General features: G+C 39.0%; 1 protein-coding gene across 1 annotated transcript in view; it reads left to right on the top strand.

The window, feature by feature from the left end:
• Positions 1-18,661, top strand: part of dmxl1 (Dmx like 1) — a 47,257-nt gene that overhangs the window by 19,146 nt on the left and 9,450 nt on the right. The window contains exons 21-43 of the mRNA XM_029509781.1: positions 834-967; positions 1,309-1,495; positions 1,606-1,716; positions 2,363-2,532; positions 3,240-3,337; positions 3,475-3,640; positions 4,752-4,880; positions 4,999-5,128; positions 5,811-6,607; positions 7,014-7,112; positions 7,585-7,752; positions 9,142-9,333; positions 9,911-9,987; positions 11,957-12,078; positions 12,762-13,019; positions 13,474-13,676; positions 13,959-14,107; positions 14,301-14,386; positions 14,525-14,726; positions 15,252-15,369; positions 15,790-15,852; positions 17,566-17,652; positions 18,330-18,448. Coding sequence (XP_029365641.1) covers positions 834-967; positions 1,309-1,495; positions 1,606-1,716; positions 2,363-2,532; positions 3,240-3,337; positions 3,475-3,640; positions 4,752-4,880; positions 4,999-5,128; positions 5,811-6,607; positions 7,014-7,112; positions 7,585-7,752; positions 9,142-9,333; positions 9,911-9,987; positions 11,957-12,078; positions 12,762-13,019; positions 13,474-13,676; positions 13,959-14,107; positions 14,301-14,386; positions 14,525-14,726; positions 15,252-15,369; positions 15,790-15,852; positions 17,566-17,652; positions 18,330-18,448 — 3,865 coding nt within the window. The remainder of the gene's footprint in view (positions 1-833; positions 968-1,308; positions 1,496-1,605; positions 1,717-2,362; positions 2,533-3,239; positions 3,338-3,474; positions 3,641-4,751; positions 4,881-4,998; positions 5,129-5,810; positions 6,608-7,013; positions 7,113-7,584; positions 7,753-9,141; positions 9,334-9,910; positions 9,988-11,956; positions 12,079-12,761; positions 13,020-13,473; positions 13,677-13,958; positions 14,108-14,300; positions 14,387-14,524; positions 14,727-15,251; positions 15,370-15,789; positions 15,853-17,565; positions 17,653-18,329; positions 18,449-18,661) is intronic.

The following is an 18,661-nucleotide window of genomic DNA, read 5'->3' on the forward strand; positions in this document are numbered from 1 at the left end:
TCAAAATGTTTTAGTGCAAATTTGGTAAGCGACGAAGCCGCTCTGCTTGATGGATTGTCAGAGCATTCCCAGCTGACACAGGGACGTTGTATTAATGTTGGATATGGGTTGTAACGTCAGACAACATTAGATAAGTAATTTTGCAGTGCTGGCAACCAACCACCATCCAACATTTAGTCAGTGTTACCTTACTATAATTAGACGCCAAGACAACGTTAGTTTTTTGTAAACCAAATTTTCAAATCCATGTCATAATCCAATTATAATCAAATGTTGTTTTCCAATGTTGTTCCAACATCACACTAACTACGGTACGCAGTACGCTTACCTCCGCCACTTTTTGTAATACCAGTACGTACTGTGCTTCCTTTTATATGTTTTATCATGCGCCTTATAACCCGGTGTGCCTTATGTATGAAGATAGACCCGTTCATTGATATTGCGCCTTATAATGAGATGCGCCTTATGTTCCGCAAAATAGGGTATATTAAATCTAACAAACAAAAAATCTTCTTCAGGTAAGTTATCAAGCAGGTCCACAAACCAAAATAGAGAAGGACTGTTTACAAGTGGGAAAGTAAATATTAATTTTAGTCTATCTGCTTTAAGGTCTGAGAAATTTTTCTTTTGTCCTACTAGTTTCCTTCCTATTTTTTTTTCTTTCTGTCTCTGGGGATACAAAGTGAGAACAATGTAAGGAGAAACATTTTACAGTAACCAAAAAGAAAAAAAATCCCTATGGTATTTTAATTTGATCGGCTGTCTCCACATCAGGAGTGTACTTTTCCTCAAGCGTCTTGTGTAATTAATCTGTTCCTTGTGCGTCCTTGCAGATAAAGTGGCCCGTGTGAGTGGAGATAGTGGACATGGTTCCAGTCAAACGGATGCTTATGATGAGCTCTTTCATACATCCAACATTGTGGACCTGGACCCTCTGGACAACGATGCGGAGAAAACAAGCAACAAAGTAAGTTTAAGCACTTTGTGCTTGATTAAAATTTTGTGGGAAGACAGCAACATTTTGTGCCCTCTGTAGACCAATGTGAAGCTTAGACAAGCAGAAGTATTGCTTTAATATATACATCAGTATGTTTAGACAGTAGGAGAAACTTTGGATATATTCTTGTGTATAGTTAATGTCTACGTAACAATGTGTATGTTTTGTTGCACAATTGAATCTAGCCATGACACAGCCTTGCATCTAACATAATTTCCTGGCTCTCATAAGTATGTGATCTCTTGAAGATTAAAAATACTGTACAAATTAATTCCACATATCCTCCTCTGTGTTTTTTTCCCTGTGTTTAGGTTATTGACCTATCCCAGTACAGTCCCACATACTTTGGTCCAGAACACGCCCAGGTTCTATCCAGCCACCTCCTTCACTCCAGTTTGCCAGGATTAACCAGTATGGAGCAGATGTCTCTCATGGCGTTGGCCGACACCATTGCTACCACAAGCACAGATATCAACGACAGTCAGGGCAAGAGTAAAGGTACTGCAAAGAAATAAAAACAAAGGCTCTTCAAATCGATGTAATGCAATAACAGAATATAAAAACTATTTCAAATGCCATCACTGAGATGCCTGTCGTTCATGTACCAGGTGGGGAAACGCTGGATGAATGTGGTCTGAAGTTCCTGCTGGCTGTCAGACTTCATACTTTTCTCTCTACCTCCCTGCCTCCAGCACACCGAGCGCAGTTGCTACGGCAAGGTACAGTGAGAGGGGTTTTCAAAGAGTACGCTTATGGGTAATTTTATATCTGATGTCATCACATGAATTTAAAAAAAAAAAAAAAAGTATTTAAAAATATTGAATAAAATAAAAAGACCAGAATTCACTGATTAGGAGTCAAATGCCTGTGGAAATTTGTGTACACAATTTTTTCAGCTTGTTTAAACTTGTAAGGCTGAATGCAAGCTTCCAGTTTGTATAAAAGACTGCCTCCTAGCACTCCTTCAAATATAAGCATTGCTCACCTATATATTTAGGCAGTAAAACCATAAACCATGCTAAAGATGGCAGAAAGGTAGTGATGGTTTCATTCATAGATTTTTGACAGAAAATGTTTTAGCAGAGAGAGAAGCGAGCAATGTCTATTTATGGTCACTAAATATTGCAGCAAAATGACCCTTAAGCAGGACACCAAATCTGCATTGGTTCCTCAATCAGTGGAAATAGAAAACTTTTACTCTAAGCGGCAACTCATTGCTTTAAATATATGAAAATGGACTCTGTAATTACCGGCTCAAGTTGCAGGTGTTGGGTTTTTGTAAAACCTTAAACCTACCGTGTTGACATTCCCCAGTGAAATACTGAACCTCTGGCATTGGTCCACGTCTTTTTCATCTCTTTACAGGTCTGTCAACTTGTCATTATGCCTGGGCTTTCCACTCTGAAGCAGAGGAGGAGCTATTGAACATGCTGCCTGCTTTGCAGAAGGGAGAACCCACCTGGCCTGAGCTCCGCTCCATGGGCGTGGGCTGGTGGCTGCGCAGCACCAACAAGCTACGCCGGTGCATTGAGAAGGTGAGAGGGCTAAAGTCAGCAGTTTTGGGTTTTATTTTTGTTGTTGCTGTTGTTTTTGTTTTGTTTTTTTATTTATGTGACTGGTACCTTAAACACTGACCCAGTGCCAGCGTTGTTCAAGCTGATTCTCTAATTTGAAATAATAATAATAATAATAATAATATTTGTAAGTTCAGATAACAACCAACAAGAGTAAAAATTAGGCATTTATGAAAGGGAAATGGCATTAAATCTGTTGAGTTCACTTTAACATTCAGTTTGTATAGTTAGATATTTTAGCTTCATTTTCCATCAGAGGAGCTTTATTTTAATTATCAATACGTTTTTCAAAATTTTAAGCATTTTTATTTGTTTACTGCATAAGTGAACGTTAAATTGGATGTCGATTCAAAGAAAATTAAGCTATACTGTTTTCGGTCGGCTAATTTTTCAAGTGCCAAGCATCTTCAACTTTTCTTTCAATTTCACCCATTAAACCTTTGAAGGTTGACATTATTGTGATAGCTCTATGTACTTTAGATTGATTGCTTCATTTATGAAGTGCTGTCAGGTAGCTGAAACTGGAATTTTGCTGAGGTTGCGTTAAAATACAGCATACTGCTCCTGAAATGACCCATAAAGCCACAACTTGCTCAGTGTATAAAACTATATACTGTAGGCTGAGGAGGCTTGAGTTTAATTTATTTTTTTCCCCTCCACTCTGTCAGGTTGCCAAGGCTTCATTTCAGAGAAGCAATGATCCTCTGGATGCAGCTATATTTTATCTTGCATTAAAAAAGAAGGCAGTGGTGTGGGGATTGTACAGGTAGGTAGAACTGACATGGTTTTGCATTTGAAAATACAAATGCACACACGTTAATAAGACTAAGGAAGTCTGATTATTGAAGACCTATGACTGCAGTTTTGTTCTTTTGTTTTTGGTTCATAACGTCATTCCTCCAGGTCCCAAAAGAATGCCAAGATGACAGAGTTTTTCCGGAACAACTTCAGCGAGGACCGGTGGAGGAAAGCAGCATTGAAAAATGCCTTTTCTCTGTTGGGAAAACAACGATTCCAGCACTCTGCAGCCTTCTTCCTTCTAGCTGGATCCCTTAAGGATGCTGTTGAGGCAAGTGGAAAATATACATGACACATTGTTTGCAAGAAGCACTTGTTCTAAGGTTGGCTTGGAATTAACCTTGGCTAAACCAAGGTTAATTCTGCTTGCTTTCTTACTTATTTACAAAATTCTTGGTCAAAGGCAGTGTTGGATGTAGTAAACTGTTCAGCAGCCACATTTAGAAAAATAGATCATGACTCATCAATCTCAAAGAACTGTAGCATAATTTCTTGCCACCAACAACAGCTGTAGCCGGAGGCATTATTTTCCCAGTTTGCACATGTATGAAGATGCCCATCCATATTTGAATACATCCATTCTTTTAAGTTCAACCTCTCAGATTTTTGTAGCCAAAGTTCAGGAACCCTGTGACTTTAAATGTGAAATTACCATTTAACTGGATATGCGTTGAAATTTTATGGATTCCTTGGCCTAAATCAAATGTATTGTTTATATTGTAAGACATTTTACTTTTATTTTTCTGTCAGAAATGTGAGGCAAACATGAGTAAGATTTTATGGCACTGGCAAATGTGCTTCTAGTTTTTGTTTAACCTGTAACCTTTAATCATATTGAGCACAACCCATAAAAAACATTTAGGTCATGTGGTCTCAGCTTTGCTTGTGGTCATTTTGTTTACTTAATTTTTTATTCATCAAGGTTATTTCTGGTTTTAAAAAATCCCTGAAGCAATGAGTCACATTATTTTATTTGTGTGAGTAACTGGAGCTTCTCTTAGCATTTTAATGAAATTGAATTGTTTGAGTGTCACCCAAACAAAGGGCTATCACTGACTTTATTTTTTTTAGTCTCTCTGGCTAGAAGGTAGTCTCATTGAAATGCACCTCACATCTTATCAGTTGCAAGCAACTAGAACAACTTCAGCTATATCCACTAACTATCTGTAAGCACAGGGTTTCAGCTTTTAGAGTTTGGTTATTTCCTTTAAACAAGAAAGTAGTGGCTTCATAGCTTCATGAAGTCCTACTGCACTAAGGGGTTTTCGGAATGGGTATTATTTGTATGCATGTCTTGTCTCACCCAATTTAGTCTTGCTAATAACTCACCCTCCCTCCTTTTTCATGAATAATAACTAATCACATTTTATTTTCTCCTCCAGGTGTGCTTAGAGAAAATGCAAGACCTACAGCTGGCGCTAGTGATCTCCAGATTGTATGAGTCTGAGTTTGAGACAGCATCTACCTATAAAAAAATCCTCCAGAGACATGTTCTGGGGCAAGACAAGCAGGTACATACAGGCTGCGCACTATTTCATCAAACTACCCAGTATTGTTTGATTCCAGTGTTTGATAATTAACTCACTGCAGAAACTGGAATGAGTCATTGTAATTCTCTTTACATTTCAGATTCCAGCCCACAAAGACCCATTCCTGCGCAGCATGGCTCACTGGGTCCTGGAAGACTACAGCAAAGCCTTGGACACTCTACTTGAGCAACCAACGAACAGCAACATTTCTCCATCCAATGAGAGCAAATGTAATGCTATTAATTCTGGGGTGTTTAGTTTTTTGTGCTTCTATGCACCAGAGAAATTGTAGATAAATTAATAAGTGCACTGCGATTGCTAACCCACAGTGTCCACTACATACTGTACAGTATTTCACGGTTTCCGTGGAACCTAACTCATTTCTGTGTTATTCAGTTGCCAGATTTTCACATTCACATTTTGTGAAGGATCAAGAAAACAAAATCAATTGTTTCCCACACAATCTGACTGATGGTATTACTAGTATATGCTCCGGTTTGTGGGCATTGCAGGCCTGTCGAATAAAACACAACAGATAGAGATGTGGGAAGATTAATTAGTGCTGCAGCCTGAAAAATTAATCTGAGGTCATATTCTCAACTTTCACACAATGTCTCAGCTTTGCAACTATATTTGGACCTTTATGTATATGAATTTGCTCCCTATAGGACACAGAAGACTACTTAATTTGAACAACGTTTTGACTAAGGAGCAATCCAGATACAAAATAACATCCCGTGGTTGTCATAAATGACACTCATAGAACATCTAGGATGCTCACACAGAAAGAATTTTTTTTTTTTTTTAATTTGCCTTTATTTATACCTGCATTAAAAAAAGTTTCTGTGATTTCAGTATCTGATGCAATAGCACAACTTATTTCCATGTCTGTTTAATTTTTATCTACTACAGGTCCCTCTTTTGTGTCTACCTGTAACCCTGAGGTTTTCAACTTTTACACCTACCTTCGTACCCACCCACTCCTTCTTCGCCGCCATTTTGGCTCCTCAGACAAGGCAAAAGTTGGTCTGACCGCTGAGGGTCGCAGGGCTGACTCCATTAGTCTGGAGGAGAGAAGACTGTTTTTCACAGCCGCGTATGCACACCTACAAGCCGGCTGCCCTATGCTTGCACTTGAAGTCCTCTCCAAGATGCCTAAAGTTCAAAAGCATTCCAAAGTCCCGAACCAGGACGATACAGGCATCAGTGCTGAACTCAGTGTTGGGAGCAAGAACGGACAATTGTCAGAGCCATATTGGTCTCAGCCAGCTCTGAATGGCTACGAGTCAGACGCAAACAGCTTATCCAACAGTAAATCAGATTCAGTTTTAAGTTTTGACTGGAGCCAGCCATCCCTGACACTTCCAGATGAGCCACTGGAGCTGAAGTGGGACAGCGATAAAGATGACGAGGAAGATTATGACGATGAAGAAGAAACTAAAAACGATAAGAGCGGTAGAACTGCAGACAGCAGCAGTGTGTTCCAAGACACGCAGGATGCCATCTCGCCGCTAATGGAGACGGTGACAGGAGAGGACAGTGAAGACAGCAACGACTTCATCACTCCATCCAATGACATCTTAGTGGCCCAGCTGAAGTTTACTGCCTGTCTGAAGATCCTGACCAACGAGCTCCGGACGCTGTCTACAGGGTATGAACTGGAAGGAGGGAAGCTACGTTACCAGCTCTACCAGTGGTTAGAAAGAGAGGTAATTGCTCACCTGCACACACACACAAACATACACAAACACTTAAAGGTCAACATCATAATATCTGATTTTGTTTTAAAATTTCCAGAATAACTGTCTGTGTGGTGTAGTGTTATTCTGACTGCATCCATAGGTTCACTCAATAAAACTTTTATAACTTTATAACATATTCCCACACATCTCATCTTTCTTCATGTTCATTGTTTCAAGATTTCATCTCTGTGTGTCAGTGCCTATAAACCTCATAATGGAAACAACCTCAGTGGTTTTCTCTTGTGAAGTTGTTTGCCCTCTCCTGTGAAAACAGTTTGACATTTTGATGAAATGTTTTGCTTTCACTCCTACGCATGAATGATAAATTCCTTCTCAATAAATTGATTTTAAGATGAAATTCTGTTTTTCCCAGATGGTGGCCCTCCAGCGTTGCTGCAGTTACAAGCCCTGCCTGCAAGAGCTGTCTGTCCAAGGTGAAGCCCCTGTTTCTGGGTTGGTGGAGGAAGAACAGGTAGGTGTATATAGCTGTTTGTTTCCAAACTTGTCATGTTTGTGAGGAAAAATCAATGCTACGCTTGCTGAAATAAAAAATTAAGACAACTGCAGTGTGTCATTGTTAGAAAATGTGTCTTTTATTCAAGAGTTTATTCATTGGCCCCCCTGGGATCTTTCATGGTAACACTTCAGAGTTTGTTGTTTGGGTACAAAAATCCTTCTGAGAAGCTGCAGCAAAGTTTGCTCTGTTCTCCACTATTAATTCAGTTTCAGCAGGAAATTTAATTATACATATGCACCCATGCAGAGCATCCTTTCAAGGTGTATTCACAAAATAAATGAAATAATTCAAAGCCTACTAGTTTTTGTCATACCAAAGTGGGGCTTTTACTTGAACTCTAGTCAGTTGTACAATAGTGGCATATTTACGTGACTGGATGTTGATTGATTTGTCTGTAAAAGATAATAAAGTCAAAATGGTTTTCCAGACTGGGAGCCCTCGTGGTGACAGCCAGAGGAGCAGGAGACACTGGCTGCAGAGTAACCAGCCCCTATTGAGGATGTTTCTGAGCTACTGCAGCCTCCATGGCTGCCACGGTGGAGGACTGGCTTCTGTCCGCATGGAGCTCACATTGTTGCTTCAGGAGTCTCATCAGGTAATTAAGACATGCACAGTGTTTTGGTGGCAGCCAAGTCAGTAAGGCTCCTTTCCGTTTCCATCGAAAATCGCAATGTCTGACTTTTAAGGTTGCTGGTGGTGATGATCCATTACAACTTAGATATCTATGATGATTTATGAAAAAGCACAGTAATGATCAAAGCAGATATAAATAAGAGGATATGCATAAATTAATTAAAACATACATGATCAAATATCCTGTTTGAAGAGAGGGATATTAAATGGACAAATGCCATGTATGAATAAAGACAACTGAAGGCTTGTCATAATGTAAAAACGACTCCCGAGACAGAAGTGCACTCTCAGATCTATTTATTGTACATTGGCGATTGCCTGCACACCTCAAGCAGTGGGCTGACAGGTTGAACTGAATTTCTAAGGCCTCCCGAGGGAAGTCCTGCCTGAGGCTGACTATTAGAAGGTTGAGTCAAGTTTTAGGAGGTAAACAACACAATGAACCGGCATGGGAATGACACTTGAATGTCAGCACAGTTGATGGGCACAGGGATTCCTTTTTGCTCTTTGATTTTTTTGAATAAAAGCAGTTTCTTTTATCCTAACTCTGCTCCCATGGTTGTCAAATTTGTTCATTGTTGAGTCCCCCCCTCCACCTTACATGTTTTCATTGTATTTTCTTCAGTGTGTGGAAGCTTTATTAAGGAACTTTGTGACAACTGAATGTGATCCATCAAGCACAATGAGCATAAGCTAGTGGTGTACTCACCCACACAATCATTATCAGGAATCCAAACACACACAACCACATCCTCCAGTCTTTTGTGTAGTGCTCTCTAAATGCCATTCACACATACACTGGAAAAGACATCCTGCTCTTAAGTTCAATACCATACATGACACAGGAGCAGTGTCTTTATTATACCTCAGAAGAAGGTTGTTTCATAGTTCAAAGCAGCATTGCACAATTCCTATCTTTCTTTGTGAGTTGTCTCCTCCACCCTCCATTTTTTTTTTTCCAAGTTTACTGTGGTGTGATATTATTTTTTTGTTAGGTTGTGTATGGTGTAAGCACCAGTCTCTAGTTGCAGTCGCACCTAGAGACTGGGGCTTTATTCATCTCTTATAAACCACGAGAATATCGCTGTAATGCTTTGAGCGAATTTATTTATACACCTGCAAAATTTCACTTGCTCCCAAGTATAAAATGATTACATTTTGGTGATCTAAGCTCAAGGTCATGGTGACAGCTGCTTCCTGAAACTTTCTACCAGAATGTTTGAAGGCAATTCTAGTTTACTGTGATAACAATATGAAAATATTGTGCACATTTATTTTTTTTATTTTTTTTACTTTGCCTGCAGGCACAGTTTAATAATTTGGCCTATTCCTTTCTGTCTGCTGCCTACAGGACGACTCCATCCAATCTGAAGTGACATCGGGCTCCCAACACACCTCAATACCTCTTTTGATGGCTTGCACAGCCAATGCAAAGACTGTGGTGGCCAATCCCATCGTGTACCTGACCAACCTGGCTCATGACATCTTGCAGACCATCAATACGTTCGACTCTCCCCCACATCCTGATGTTGTTAACAATGAGGTGAGATGGTCTCCGTTTGGTTTTGATGTTTTCTTACAAGAGGACCTTTGGATTTCAGATTTTATTGAAAATATTACTGGGAGATGTCAATGACCCACACGATCAGATGTGCAATATGGTCTTAATAATTTAGATTTCTACTATTTTGGAGTTTGCTGTGTGCATGACTGTTAAAAAAATTATGTTTACATAAAACTTCATTGTTTATTTGTGTGTTAACCTCCAATACGTACAGAATGTGGCCAACTCCAGGCAATGGAATAAACTAGTGACGCATTATCAATAACAGCATACAGCATTAGCATTCATTACAAGGTGCATTTGTGCCTACCTGATGAATTTAAGTCCAATATTCGTTCTCCTTGAGGTATTGTTTTGCTCTTCATCGACGCCAAGCTCTTGAGAGCAGTGAACCAAAACAATGATATTGTTGGCCTGAAAGAAGTAGAATGATGTTATAAAGCTCCGCTGAGCTAAATGGAACTACACGATTGTTTGTGAAGAAGGAAAAAAAATCCATCTCAATTAAACATTTATTGAAATTCAGTCTTTCTCTTCATCATGGCTCCTATTTCAGATCTACGTGATGCACACTTTAGCTGCTTCCTTGTCTGCGTGTATATATCAGTGTCTCTGTGATGGAAACACTTACAGGTGAGTTTCTCAGTACTCTCAGTTATTACCAGTCTTTTTTAGGCTGTTGTGCCTCATGGCTGTCATGTTACAGAGATTGCTACACAATGCACCTTAATTTGCAGCTTTAAACTGAATGTATACATTACAAACCTGAAGCTATTTTTAAGACATCCATTTCTTGACAATGATTTAGCGATGTAGGGAAATAAATCTTTGCACAGCCCAGCTGAGTCTTTAAAGCTTTTATGTAACCTGACTCAGATAGGTTTGAGTTCATGCTGGGTATTTACAGGCCAGCATCTCTCCAAGCAAGATTGTTGAATTCTTAATATGTCTTGAAGCGATGCTTGACTTTGATACAACTTTTTCATTTTCCACCACACTCACCCTGACACGATTCCATTAATGTCAGCAGCCACCACTGGATCATTAATCTGTCATGAGTGATCCAATTCTCAGCATTAGCATATTAAAAACTAAATGCAGACAAAAATAATCTTAATTTGTGACCTCTGGTTGTGACATTTGTTTATGTGTTGGAGGGTTTGTAGGCTTATTGGAGCAGAATAATAAGAAATAAGGGGGAAGGGACATGACCGCCGGTTACCAAGCATACTTTATAATGAGAGGGTAATGCACACATACAGTTGATGTCAAACATTACAAATGTAATACCGCAGTAGAAAAAGCTTTTCAGGATGTTTTGAGGCTTTCTTTAGAAAATATGATTAGCACAATGACTAGCACAAGCTGTAAAATAGTTTTATAAAGCTCTATAGTTATTTATATTGGAATGGAAATATGCTAACCAAAATATGTAACAGTCGCTTCTTTTGAACATGTTGAGAATAATTTATGAAAGCTGCATGAGTGTTGTTTATTTTCTTATTTTTAATATTTAATTTGATCTTTGGATTTGACAGATGAAAGAAACATTGTTTATTTAGGAGGCATAGGTGCCACAGCTCCAAATCTTTTTAACAACCCGGTAGGATTTAAACTTTGGACTGTGTTCTTTTATTCTTTTCTTCTTTTAATAACCCATTTGGCACACAGCTGTGCTGCTGTGTGATTTACTGTCACAGTTCTACGAAATAGTTTGATGTAGTATAGAATTATTTCAACTTCCACTTTAAAAAGGTTTGACCTGAAAAGGCCATGACATCAGAGGCAGAATCACAAGTATCAATTTAATTATGTTTCAAACAGGGAGAATTTCATAAAGTAAGAAAGAAAACATTTATTAGTCTTACAGAGCAAGCATGCTAAACTTGGTATTTCAAACCTCAAACAGCATAATTAAATTAGAAGTCAGTTTTTCTTCCTTATACTTCCTCATCCTCCTCTTAGGACATGCATGCATGCAGTCATCCATCACACACTTCTTTGAGTTGAACACTCCAGCAAAACTTGTCTTGCCATTTCTAATTTAACACCATCTTTATCATTGCAACTCTGATATAAACTCTCCAAAGGCATGTCACTGTTCAAGTTTGGTTAATTTGTGAGTCTATTGTTTGTTCTCGAACATGTGAGATTGAGAGTGGGTGAAGAGATTGAATTTTTTACAATATGCTTCAGCATGTAGGTTGCAGGGGTTGCGTATTCTGCCATCTATTTGATGGCATGTTGATGTGTGCCATGTATTTGATGTTCTGTTTTTTTTTTTTCTGTTGTTAACTTCAGTTGATTTTTTTTTTGACTGTATGTAAACATCCATCAGATATACATACGCCACATAAGAATTTACCCGCTGTCTATATCTAGAAAGATGTATTCTTGGGATGGCTCTTTCTTAGACACTGTTGTTTCTAAGTTAAAGTTAAAAAATAAAACATTTACGAATTATATATTTACAACGTATAACCCATTTTTTTAAATTTCACTTTACAGTGCAGCGTTTCATGTTTAATATAAATGTTTTGCTTTGTGGCCTCACACTGGCTCCGTGGGGACCATTTTCTTTTTTCCGTTTCATCTCCCGCAGCCATGTGAACCATTTCACAGGGATTGTGTATCAGAGTGTATTGCTGTCTCAGAAGCAGCCAGTCAGAACTCTCAGCATGGACGAGTCTGTGCAGCCAAACACTTCTCCAGCACAGTGGCCAGGTAAATCATGTAATTTTATCAGTTAATTCATTCATCTTCTACCGCTTATCCGTTTCTATGTCGTGGGGGGTGTTGGAACCAATCCCAGCTCACATTGGGCGAGGGCAGGGTCCACCCTAACCCTCGCCAGTTCATCACAGGGCCAACATAAAAATAAATAAATGTAGAAATAAAAACTTAATAACAACCATTCTGATTAAATCCTATTTAAATAAAATATATTATCCATAGTAATGAGGTATTATATTGGATATATAATCTATTTTTAATGAAGTCTAAGTAACTTCCTTAAAGAACTGGATCTTTTTTATTTTCTAGCAGATGGCACTTGAACTGTATTTTTCTGGAGGCCATTGTTGCATGCTGATTAATGTGTGGTGCTCCAGAACGTATTCACAGGATGGAAAAAAGGGAGGTGTGGGAAGTAAAATGTTGCTCGTATTCATTATGAAAAAGAAGTATGGTACCCAGCACACTACTCTGTCTTACTAATGCTGTACCTTTATAGCATCAGTTCATTGTTTGATTTGCTCTTTTGATGGAATGGGTTGCGAAGAGAGAACTATTGGAACTATTGTCATTATCTTTGAATCAAAAGTTTTCATACAGACAGTTCTTACAGTTTGCACACTTAAACTGCTTCTACAGATGCCATTGTCTTCCTGTCTTCTTTTGTTCCCCAGGCATCACCTCTATGATTCGTCTGTTGAGCTCAGCAGGTGAGGAGAGCCAGCCAGGCCTGACTGTGCTGCTCTGTGAGGTCCTGACTGCTGTCTTCCTCAGTCTGTTTGTTCACGGCATGGCCACTCACTCCAGCAACGAGCTGTTTCGCATTGTGGCCCATCCTCTCAACAGCAAGCTGTGGGTGACTGTGTTTGGAGGGGGTGCCCGGACACCAGTCATAGAGAAACCTAACAGCCCAGCAAGGACACCTCCACCGGGTGGGCAACTGTGATTTTTCTTTCTAGTCATCTGCCTGGGTGGCTTTCTGTGTGGGGTGTTTCTTTCAGCGTTGACCCAATAGCTAAATGAAATCAGTTCTAAATTAATTGGATTCCCATCTGTAGGCCACAGAGAAATCCATTAGAGGGGAAGCTGCTTCATGCACACTCTCTCTGTGCTACTCTCTTGTGCTTGGCAGAGGAAACCTGATGTAATGCAACTGCAACTCAAATTGTCAGAATTTTGAACTATTTTTATTTTTTATTTATTTATTTATTTATTTTTTTATAGTGTTTTTGTCTTGTTTTTTAGAACGATATTTCATTATTTTAACATGGCACAGTTGTCACTGGCAAAAACAAAATTAGAAAAAGTGTTATGCTGTAATGCACAAAATAACAAGCGTGTGGTTGAGATTGTAGCTGAAATTATTACTTTTTCTTGAAACCCCAGCCTCTCCGAGTGGCTCAGACAGAAAATCCAGAAGATTCAAGCTTCTGTCATCACGCAGTGGATCCAGAGAGGATTCTGGGACAGAGCGGGAGGGGCCAACCAGTCCCAAGCAGGTCCCTGTAGTGGAACAAGAAGCTGCCTCCATCTTTAAAGAACGATTTGTTCCCCCAGAGCTCAGCATTTGGGATTATTTTATCGCTAAGGTAAAAAAAAAAAAAAAAGTTTTTTTTATATAATGATTTTAACTTGTTTTCCAGATACATTTCTTCTCAGGGTTCAGTGTTCATGGATTTTGTGTGTGTGTTATTGTGGTCAGTTGGATAGTGATTCTCTTGGAAGTAGTCTTATAAACAGCCGTATTACCACATGCTAAAACTTACTGCTAGCAAATTTAAGAAAAACAGAGTAAGTAAGTATCTGTTGTGTGAAGTTGCAGTGGTGTGGGTATCTGTCATCCTGTTTTATTGTGTTTTTGTGTCTTCTAGCCTCAGTTGCCACCATCAGAAAACAGAGTTGAGTATGATTCTGAAGAGAGTCAGTGCAGTCAAGATGAAGATGACAATGACGATGAATACGAAGACGTCTTTGACCCCAACTCTCCGCAACGAGAGCATTCAAACCACAGTTCATACAGGTAACACGGCACTCAGTCATTTTTTGCACTGCGACTGCCCACGGACTTCATTTCACTGCCTCTATATTTTGCTGCACAGTCAGTCTGAAAGCACCTTTATGGTTCCATGTGCTTTGAAAGCAGCTTTGACCCCATCTAGTGTGCTTATGTTCAAAACCGTAATCTCATTTGTAATGGATTCTTTTCCTCTCAGTTGGTGTTTAATGCGTCTGGCCATGGTTCAGCTGGTGTTGGTCAACCTCAAGTCCTTTTACCCAATGGCAGGATATGATCTATTAGGTAAACACTCAAATCCACCACACACCCGCTGATGTACTATCATCCAGGAAATAGAGAAGGGCCTCCTCATCTCTCAAAGCCTATCTGAGCAAATCTTATTGCCTCCTTTTTATGTGTGTCTGCTTGTATTTAATGCAGATTTGCCTGTTGGCTCTCCTCTGTGTCATGCTGTGCTGAAAACGCTGCAGCGTTGGGAGCAGCTGCTACAGAAAAGGCTGGAAATCTTTGGAGGCCCCCCTTCCAAATATATATCCACACACCGCCAGGACGAATCAGCCACGCCTGGCCCTGCCCTGCTGAGGCACAAGGCTCTGTTTGAACCATCCAACACCCCTTTCAGGTACCGCCATGAGCTTGAAATCAGAATCCAGTTAAAGAGAATTTTTAAAACTGAATTTTAACTGTCAAGCTTAGTGTGTCTTTCCTTAAAAAAAAAAAAGAAAAAAAAAAAAAGAAGAAAATTTGTTTTTGTGCATACATATAGAGCAGTTGACTTACTTTTAAAAATATTACTTCAAGCCTTGAAACGTCATGACTTAATGTTAATAAAATGCTGTTCTGTTGATTTGCCTCAAGCACCAGATATATTAGTACAATACATCCACATCAACCAAACTATAATATATCCAAGTCCATGTAGAGTTCCACATGGCCTATAGATTATATACTGTAAGGATTTACAGTTCATGGAGGAACAACATTATGCATTTGTATTTGATGTGTCTTGCCTTAAGCATCAGATATATTCAGTTTTTTAGATCAGAAATAATATTTTTGAGCACATTTAGCTGTGCTTCAATGAACTGATACAACCGATTCATTGAGCATTATTGTTAATATGCAGGAGATGTTCTGTTCTTTTCAGGACAAGCCACCATTCTGCACTGCCAGTGAAACGTTTGTGGCAGTTTCTGGTCAAACAGGAAGAAATACAGGAGACGTTCATTAGAAACATCTTTACCAAAAAACGGGACCCAAATGAGGTACACCATGTTTACACCGTGGCAACGTACTGCATGAGCTGTCTCCATTTTCCAAAACCAGCACAATGTAATAATCACTGAATAACAGATTAACTATATTGTTCGATTCCTCAACACGTCTGTACCCCCTCTCCCCTCGAGGAAAAATTCATCTTTAGTGCTGTTACATCTATGTTGGTGCCTTTGTGCTTCCTTTGTTCCGCATGTTGACCACATGAACTGTTTCTGCCTCCAATTGCATGATGATGATTTTCATTTAATTCAAATAATTGCACTTTGATTAACATCACAATAATTTCCTGTGTGTGTTTGCATGGTTCGTCACTGGTTGTTGTTGTGTTTTGTGTGTGTGTGTGTGTGTGTGTGTGTGTGTGTGTGTGTGTGTGTCTGCCCTGTTGTACCTCCCCCCAATCATTAAAGTTGGTTGAGGACCAGACTGACAGTATGAAATGTTCAGGAATGGACGAGACAGGAAAAAATCAGGTACAGCAACTTCAGATTAACTATTGTTTATGGTATTGGAGTGGGATGGGCTGGATGTCACATCTCAGTACCTTCTGCAATACTCTCAAAGAAAAAGATCAAATTTATTGATATTTCATTTATTTATTTATTTTGATTTGTTTTTAGAAATACACAATATAAGGTATTGCATTGGTACTGATATTGGAGAATTTCAAAAGAAATGTTGCCCATCAGTAGATGATGAGAAATAATGGTATTCATAATGAAATGTCTTATAAGTAAAACAATGCTACTTGCTTGTTTTCATGATATTGCAAGTTTTGAGATGACTTCGCAATCAAAAGAAAAATCACTGCTTTCAAAACTGTATGTTTCATTTCTCAGTTTATCAGCACACTTTGCGCTATAAAGTTTGCCATGCATCATAACATCACTCCAAAGGTGGTGAGAGCATTGCACAAAATAAATTTAAATCATGCAGTTACAGTTATTTGTAAAACCAGCACCAGCCTGAACCACAAAATGGCATTGTTTGTTTTTGTGGCATGTTAATAAAATGTGATATTTTTATACGTTTGGAAAAATTATGAAACTTCATATTAGCATGCTGAAGTGTAGACTGTACAAACTGTACCTTAGATAGGAACAAGCACATCATGTGACTGCATTTGCCTGCTACAGTGGAATAGTAGATGTGGCCTGTCACATAGATTTGTAGAAACATTAAAGTTGTCATCTTGACAGAATTACAGTACAAATATTTCAGGGCCATGAACTCTCCCCCCTCAGTATTTGATATTAATCTTACATTACAATATTACATGCTTAGATAGCTCGCTAAATATTCATGTGAATGCAAACCATAAATCTTAAATCATACTGTACACTGATGCTTCGTTGAAGCTTTCTAATCTTCTGTCTCTCACTGTGCAAGCTGCCATATTATAGCTACTCCATTTGGCTCAGTGTTAATTAGCCCAGTCTCTCTGAGGACAAGTTATGAGGCTGAATAGCTTCTTGATTAATGGGCCCAACACTGTTGCAGTGAATCTACGTCCCACGGGGATTATGTGCGCGCTGAAAATGGCAAACCACCATATTTAGATTTCTGCAAGTTTTCATTTATTCCATCTGACAGAAAAAGACATGGTCTTTTCCCTTTGAATAAATGCAGCAGATTTTAATTCAATATCATGCAAAAACGATGTCTATCCCCTTTACAGTAACTGTGGCATCAATATGTAACATACAATGTGCAGAGCTACAGTATAGCATGCTGTGCTACTGCATACATCCCATAAGACCATAGGACATAGGGCATGGTATAGTATGTCAGCGTATGCAGTTTATGGTCTCTTATCACATGCACCACTCGTGCTGCCTTGAGTTGTGAACAGTGGGGGCTAATGCACCTTACATACATTCTCTTAAGTTAAGGCAAAAAAACAGACATAAACAAAGTTCACGTGTCAAATAGTAGAAATGAAAGTGTAAACGCAGATTTATTTTTTTTTTCCCATCCAGAACATTCGACAGCAAATAATTTGTCAGTTGATCATAAACAGCGCTCCGGGATCTTACAGGTCATTGCTTCTGTAGCATGAAGGGAAACATGTCTGAAGTCAAGGGTGTCATTTGTCTATAAGACATATTTACCACTGTGCAGCTATAATGATGGAAACTGAAAGCCAGTGTATTTATTTGTCTACGTATGTTTGCTCCTCTGTACAGACTGAGTCAGAGCTGGGCTGCCCTGGAGGAAAGGCACGCATAATCCATAAAGAATCAGACATCATCACAGCCTTTGCCATCAACAAGGTACAACTATTGTGTACACAATATACTGCGGCGAAAGTTTACTAGTCTTATGAACTTGGCCTGCACTGGTATTTTTGTTTTAACATCAAAATGTTGATGTCTAATATAATGTGGGGTTACAATTGGACTGTAATGTTATGACTAATTGGCTTTGCAGATGTTATTTTAGCTTTTTCATGACAGTAAAAAGATTAAATATGTAAACATACACATACTAAAAATTGTTTTGTTGATATTGTGACCGTGCAAACGAAAAATTAGCTGCAAAATTGACAATTGATCTATGGCCTTTTTTTCCCCTCTCTGTCTGTCAGCTTATTGACATGAACCTTGCACCTTCATCGTTCATCGTCGATATTTTCATTTTCCACTTTTCCAACTACAGCAGGTAGTTGTTGGCTACTCTGCAGCAGGCTAGTCTTACATGAATTCAGTTGTTTATTTAAAGAGAACTAGTGGTCCTGGACATTTCTCTGTATTGATTCAAATGAAGATGCACCACAAGGCATTATTAAAAGCAAAAGTTAATTAGTACTGTGACCTTAAGAAAATTAGAGTAAGAAAATGCATTTCTCTCTTGTTAGATTTGCATATTGATTAAATTGCCCTATATTCCCTTTTGCTATCCTTTTTGTCACCCATATCTGCCTTTCTCAACTTGATGTCTCTGTCCCCAGGCAAACCGTAATTGTTTAGTCATGGCCTCTACCCATGACATTCAGGAGCTTGATGTGTCATCCATCCTGGCCACACAGATCCTGACATGGATCGATGATGATGAAGCCGAAGCCAAAGGGTAAGAGAGCTATCTGTGTATGTGCTGTGTGTGCATTCTGTATTGAAGGTCAAAGGCTGAGTTCATCCAGAGTAACAACCACTCACCTTTTCACCCCCATACCAACAGAGCTAAATAGAGTGTGGGCACTGGACAGTGTGATTGGTTCAGTAATGGTTGTGTAGGTGGTGTACATGCTTCAGCATGATTGTGTGTAGGTACGTTCAAGTAGCA

This window comes from Echeneis naucrates, chromosome 9, assembly GCF_900963305.1.
Source record: "Echeneis naucrates chromosome 9, fEcheNa1.1, whole genome shotgun sequence".
Taxonomy (NCBI): Eukaryota; Metazoa; Chordata; class Actinopteri; order Carangiformes; family Echeneidae; genus Echeneis; species Echeneis naucrates.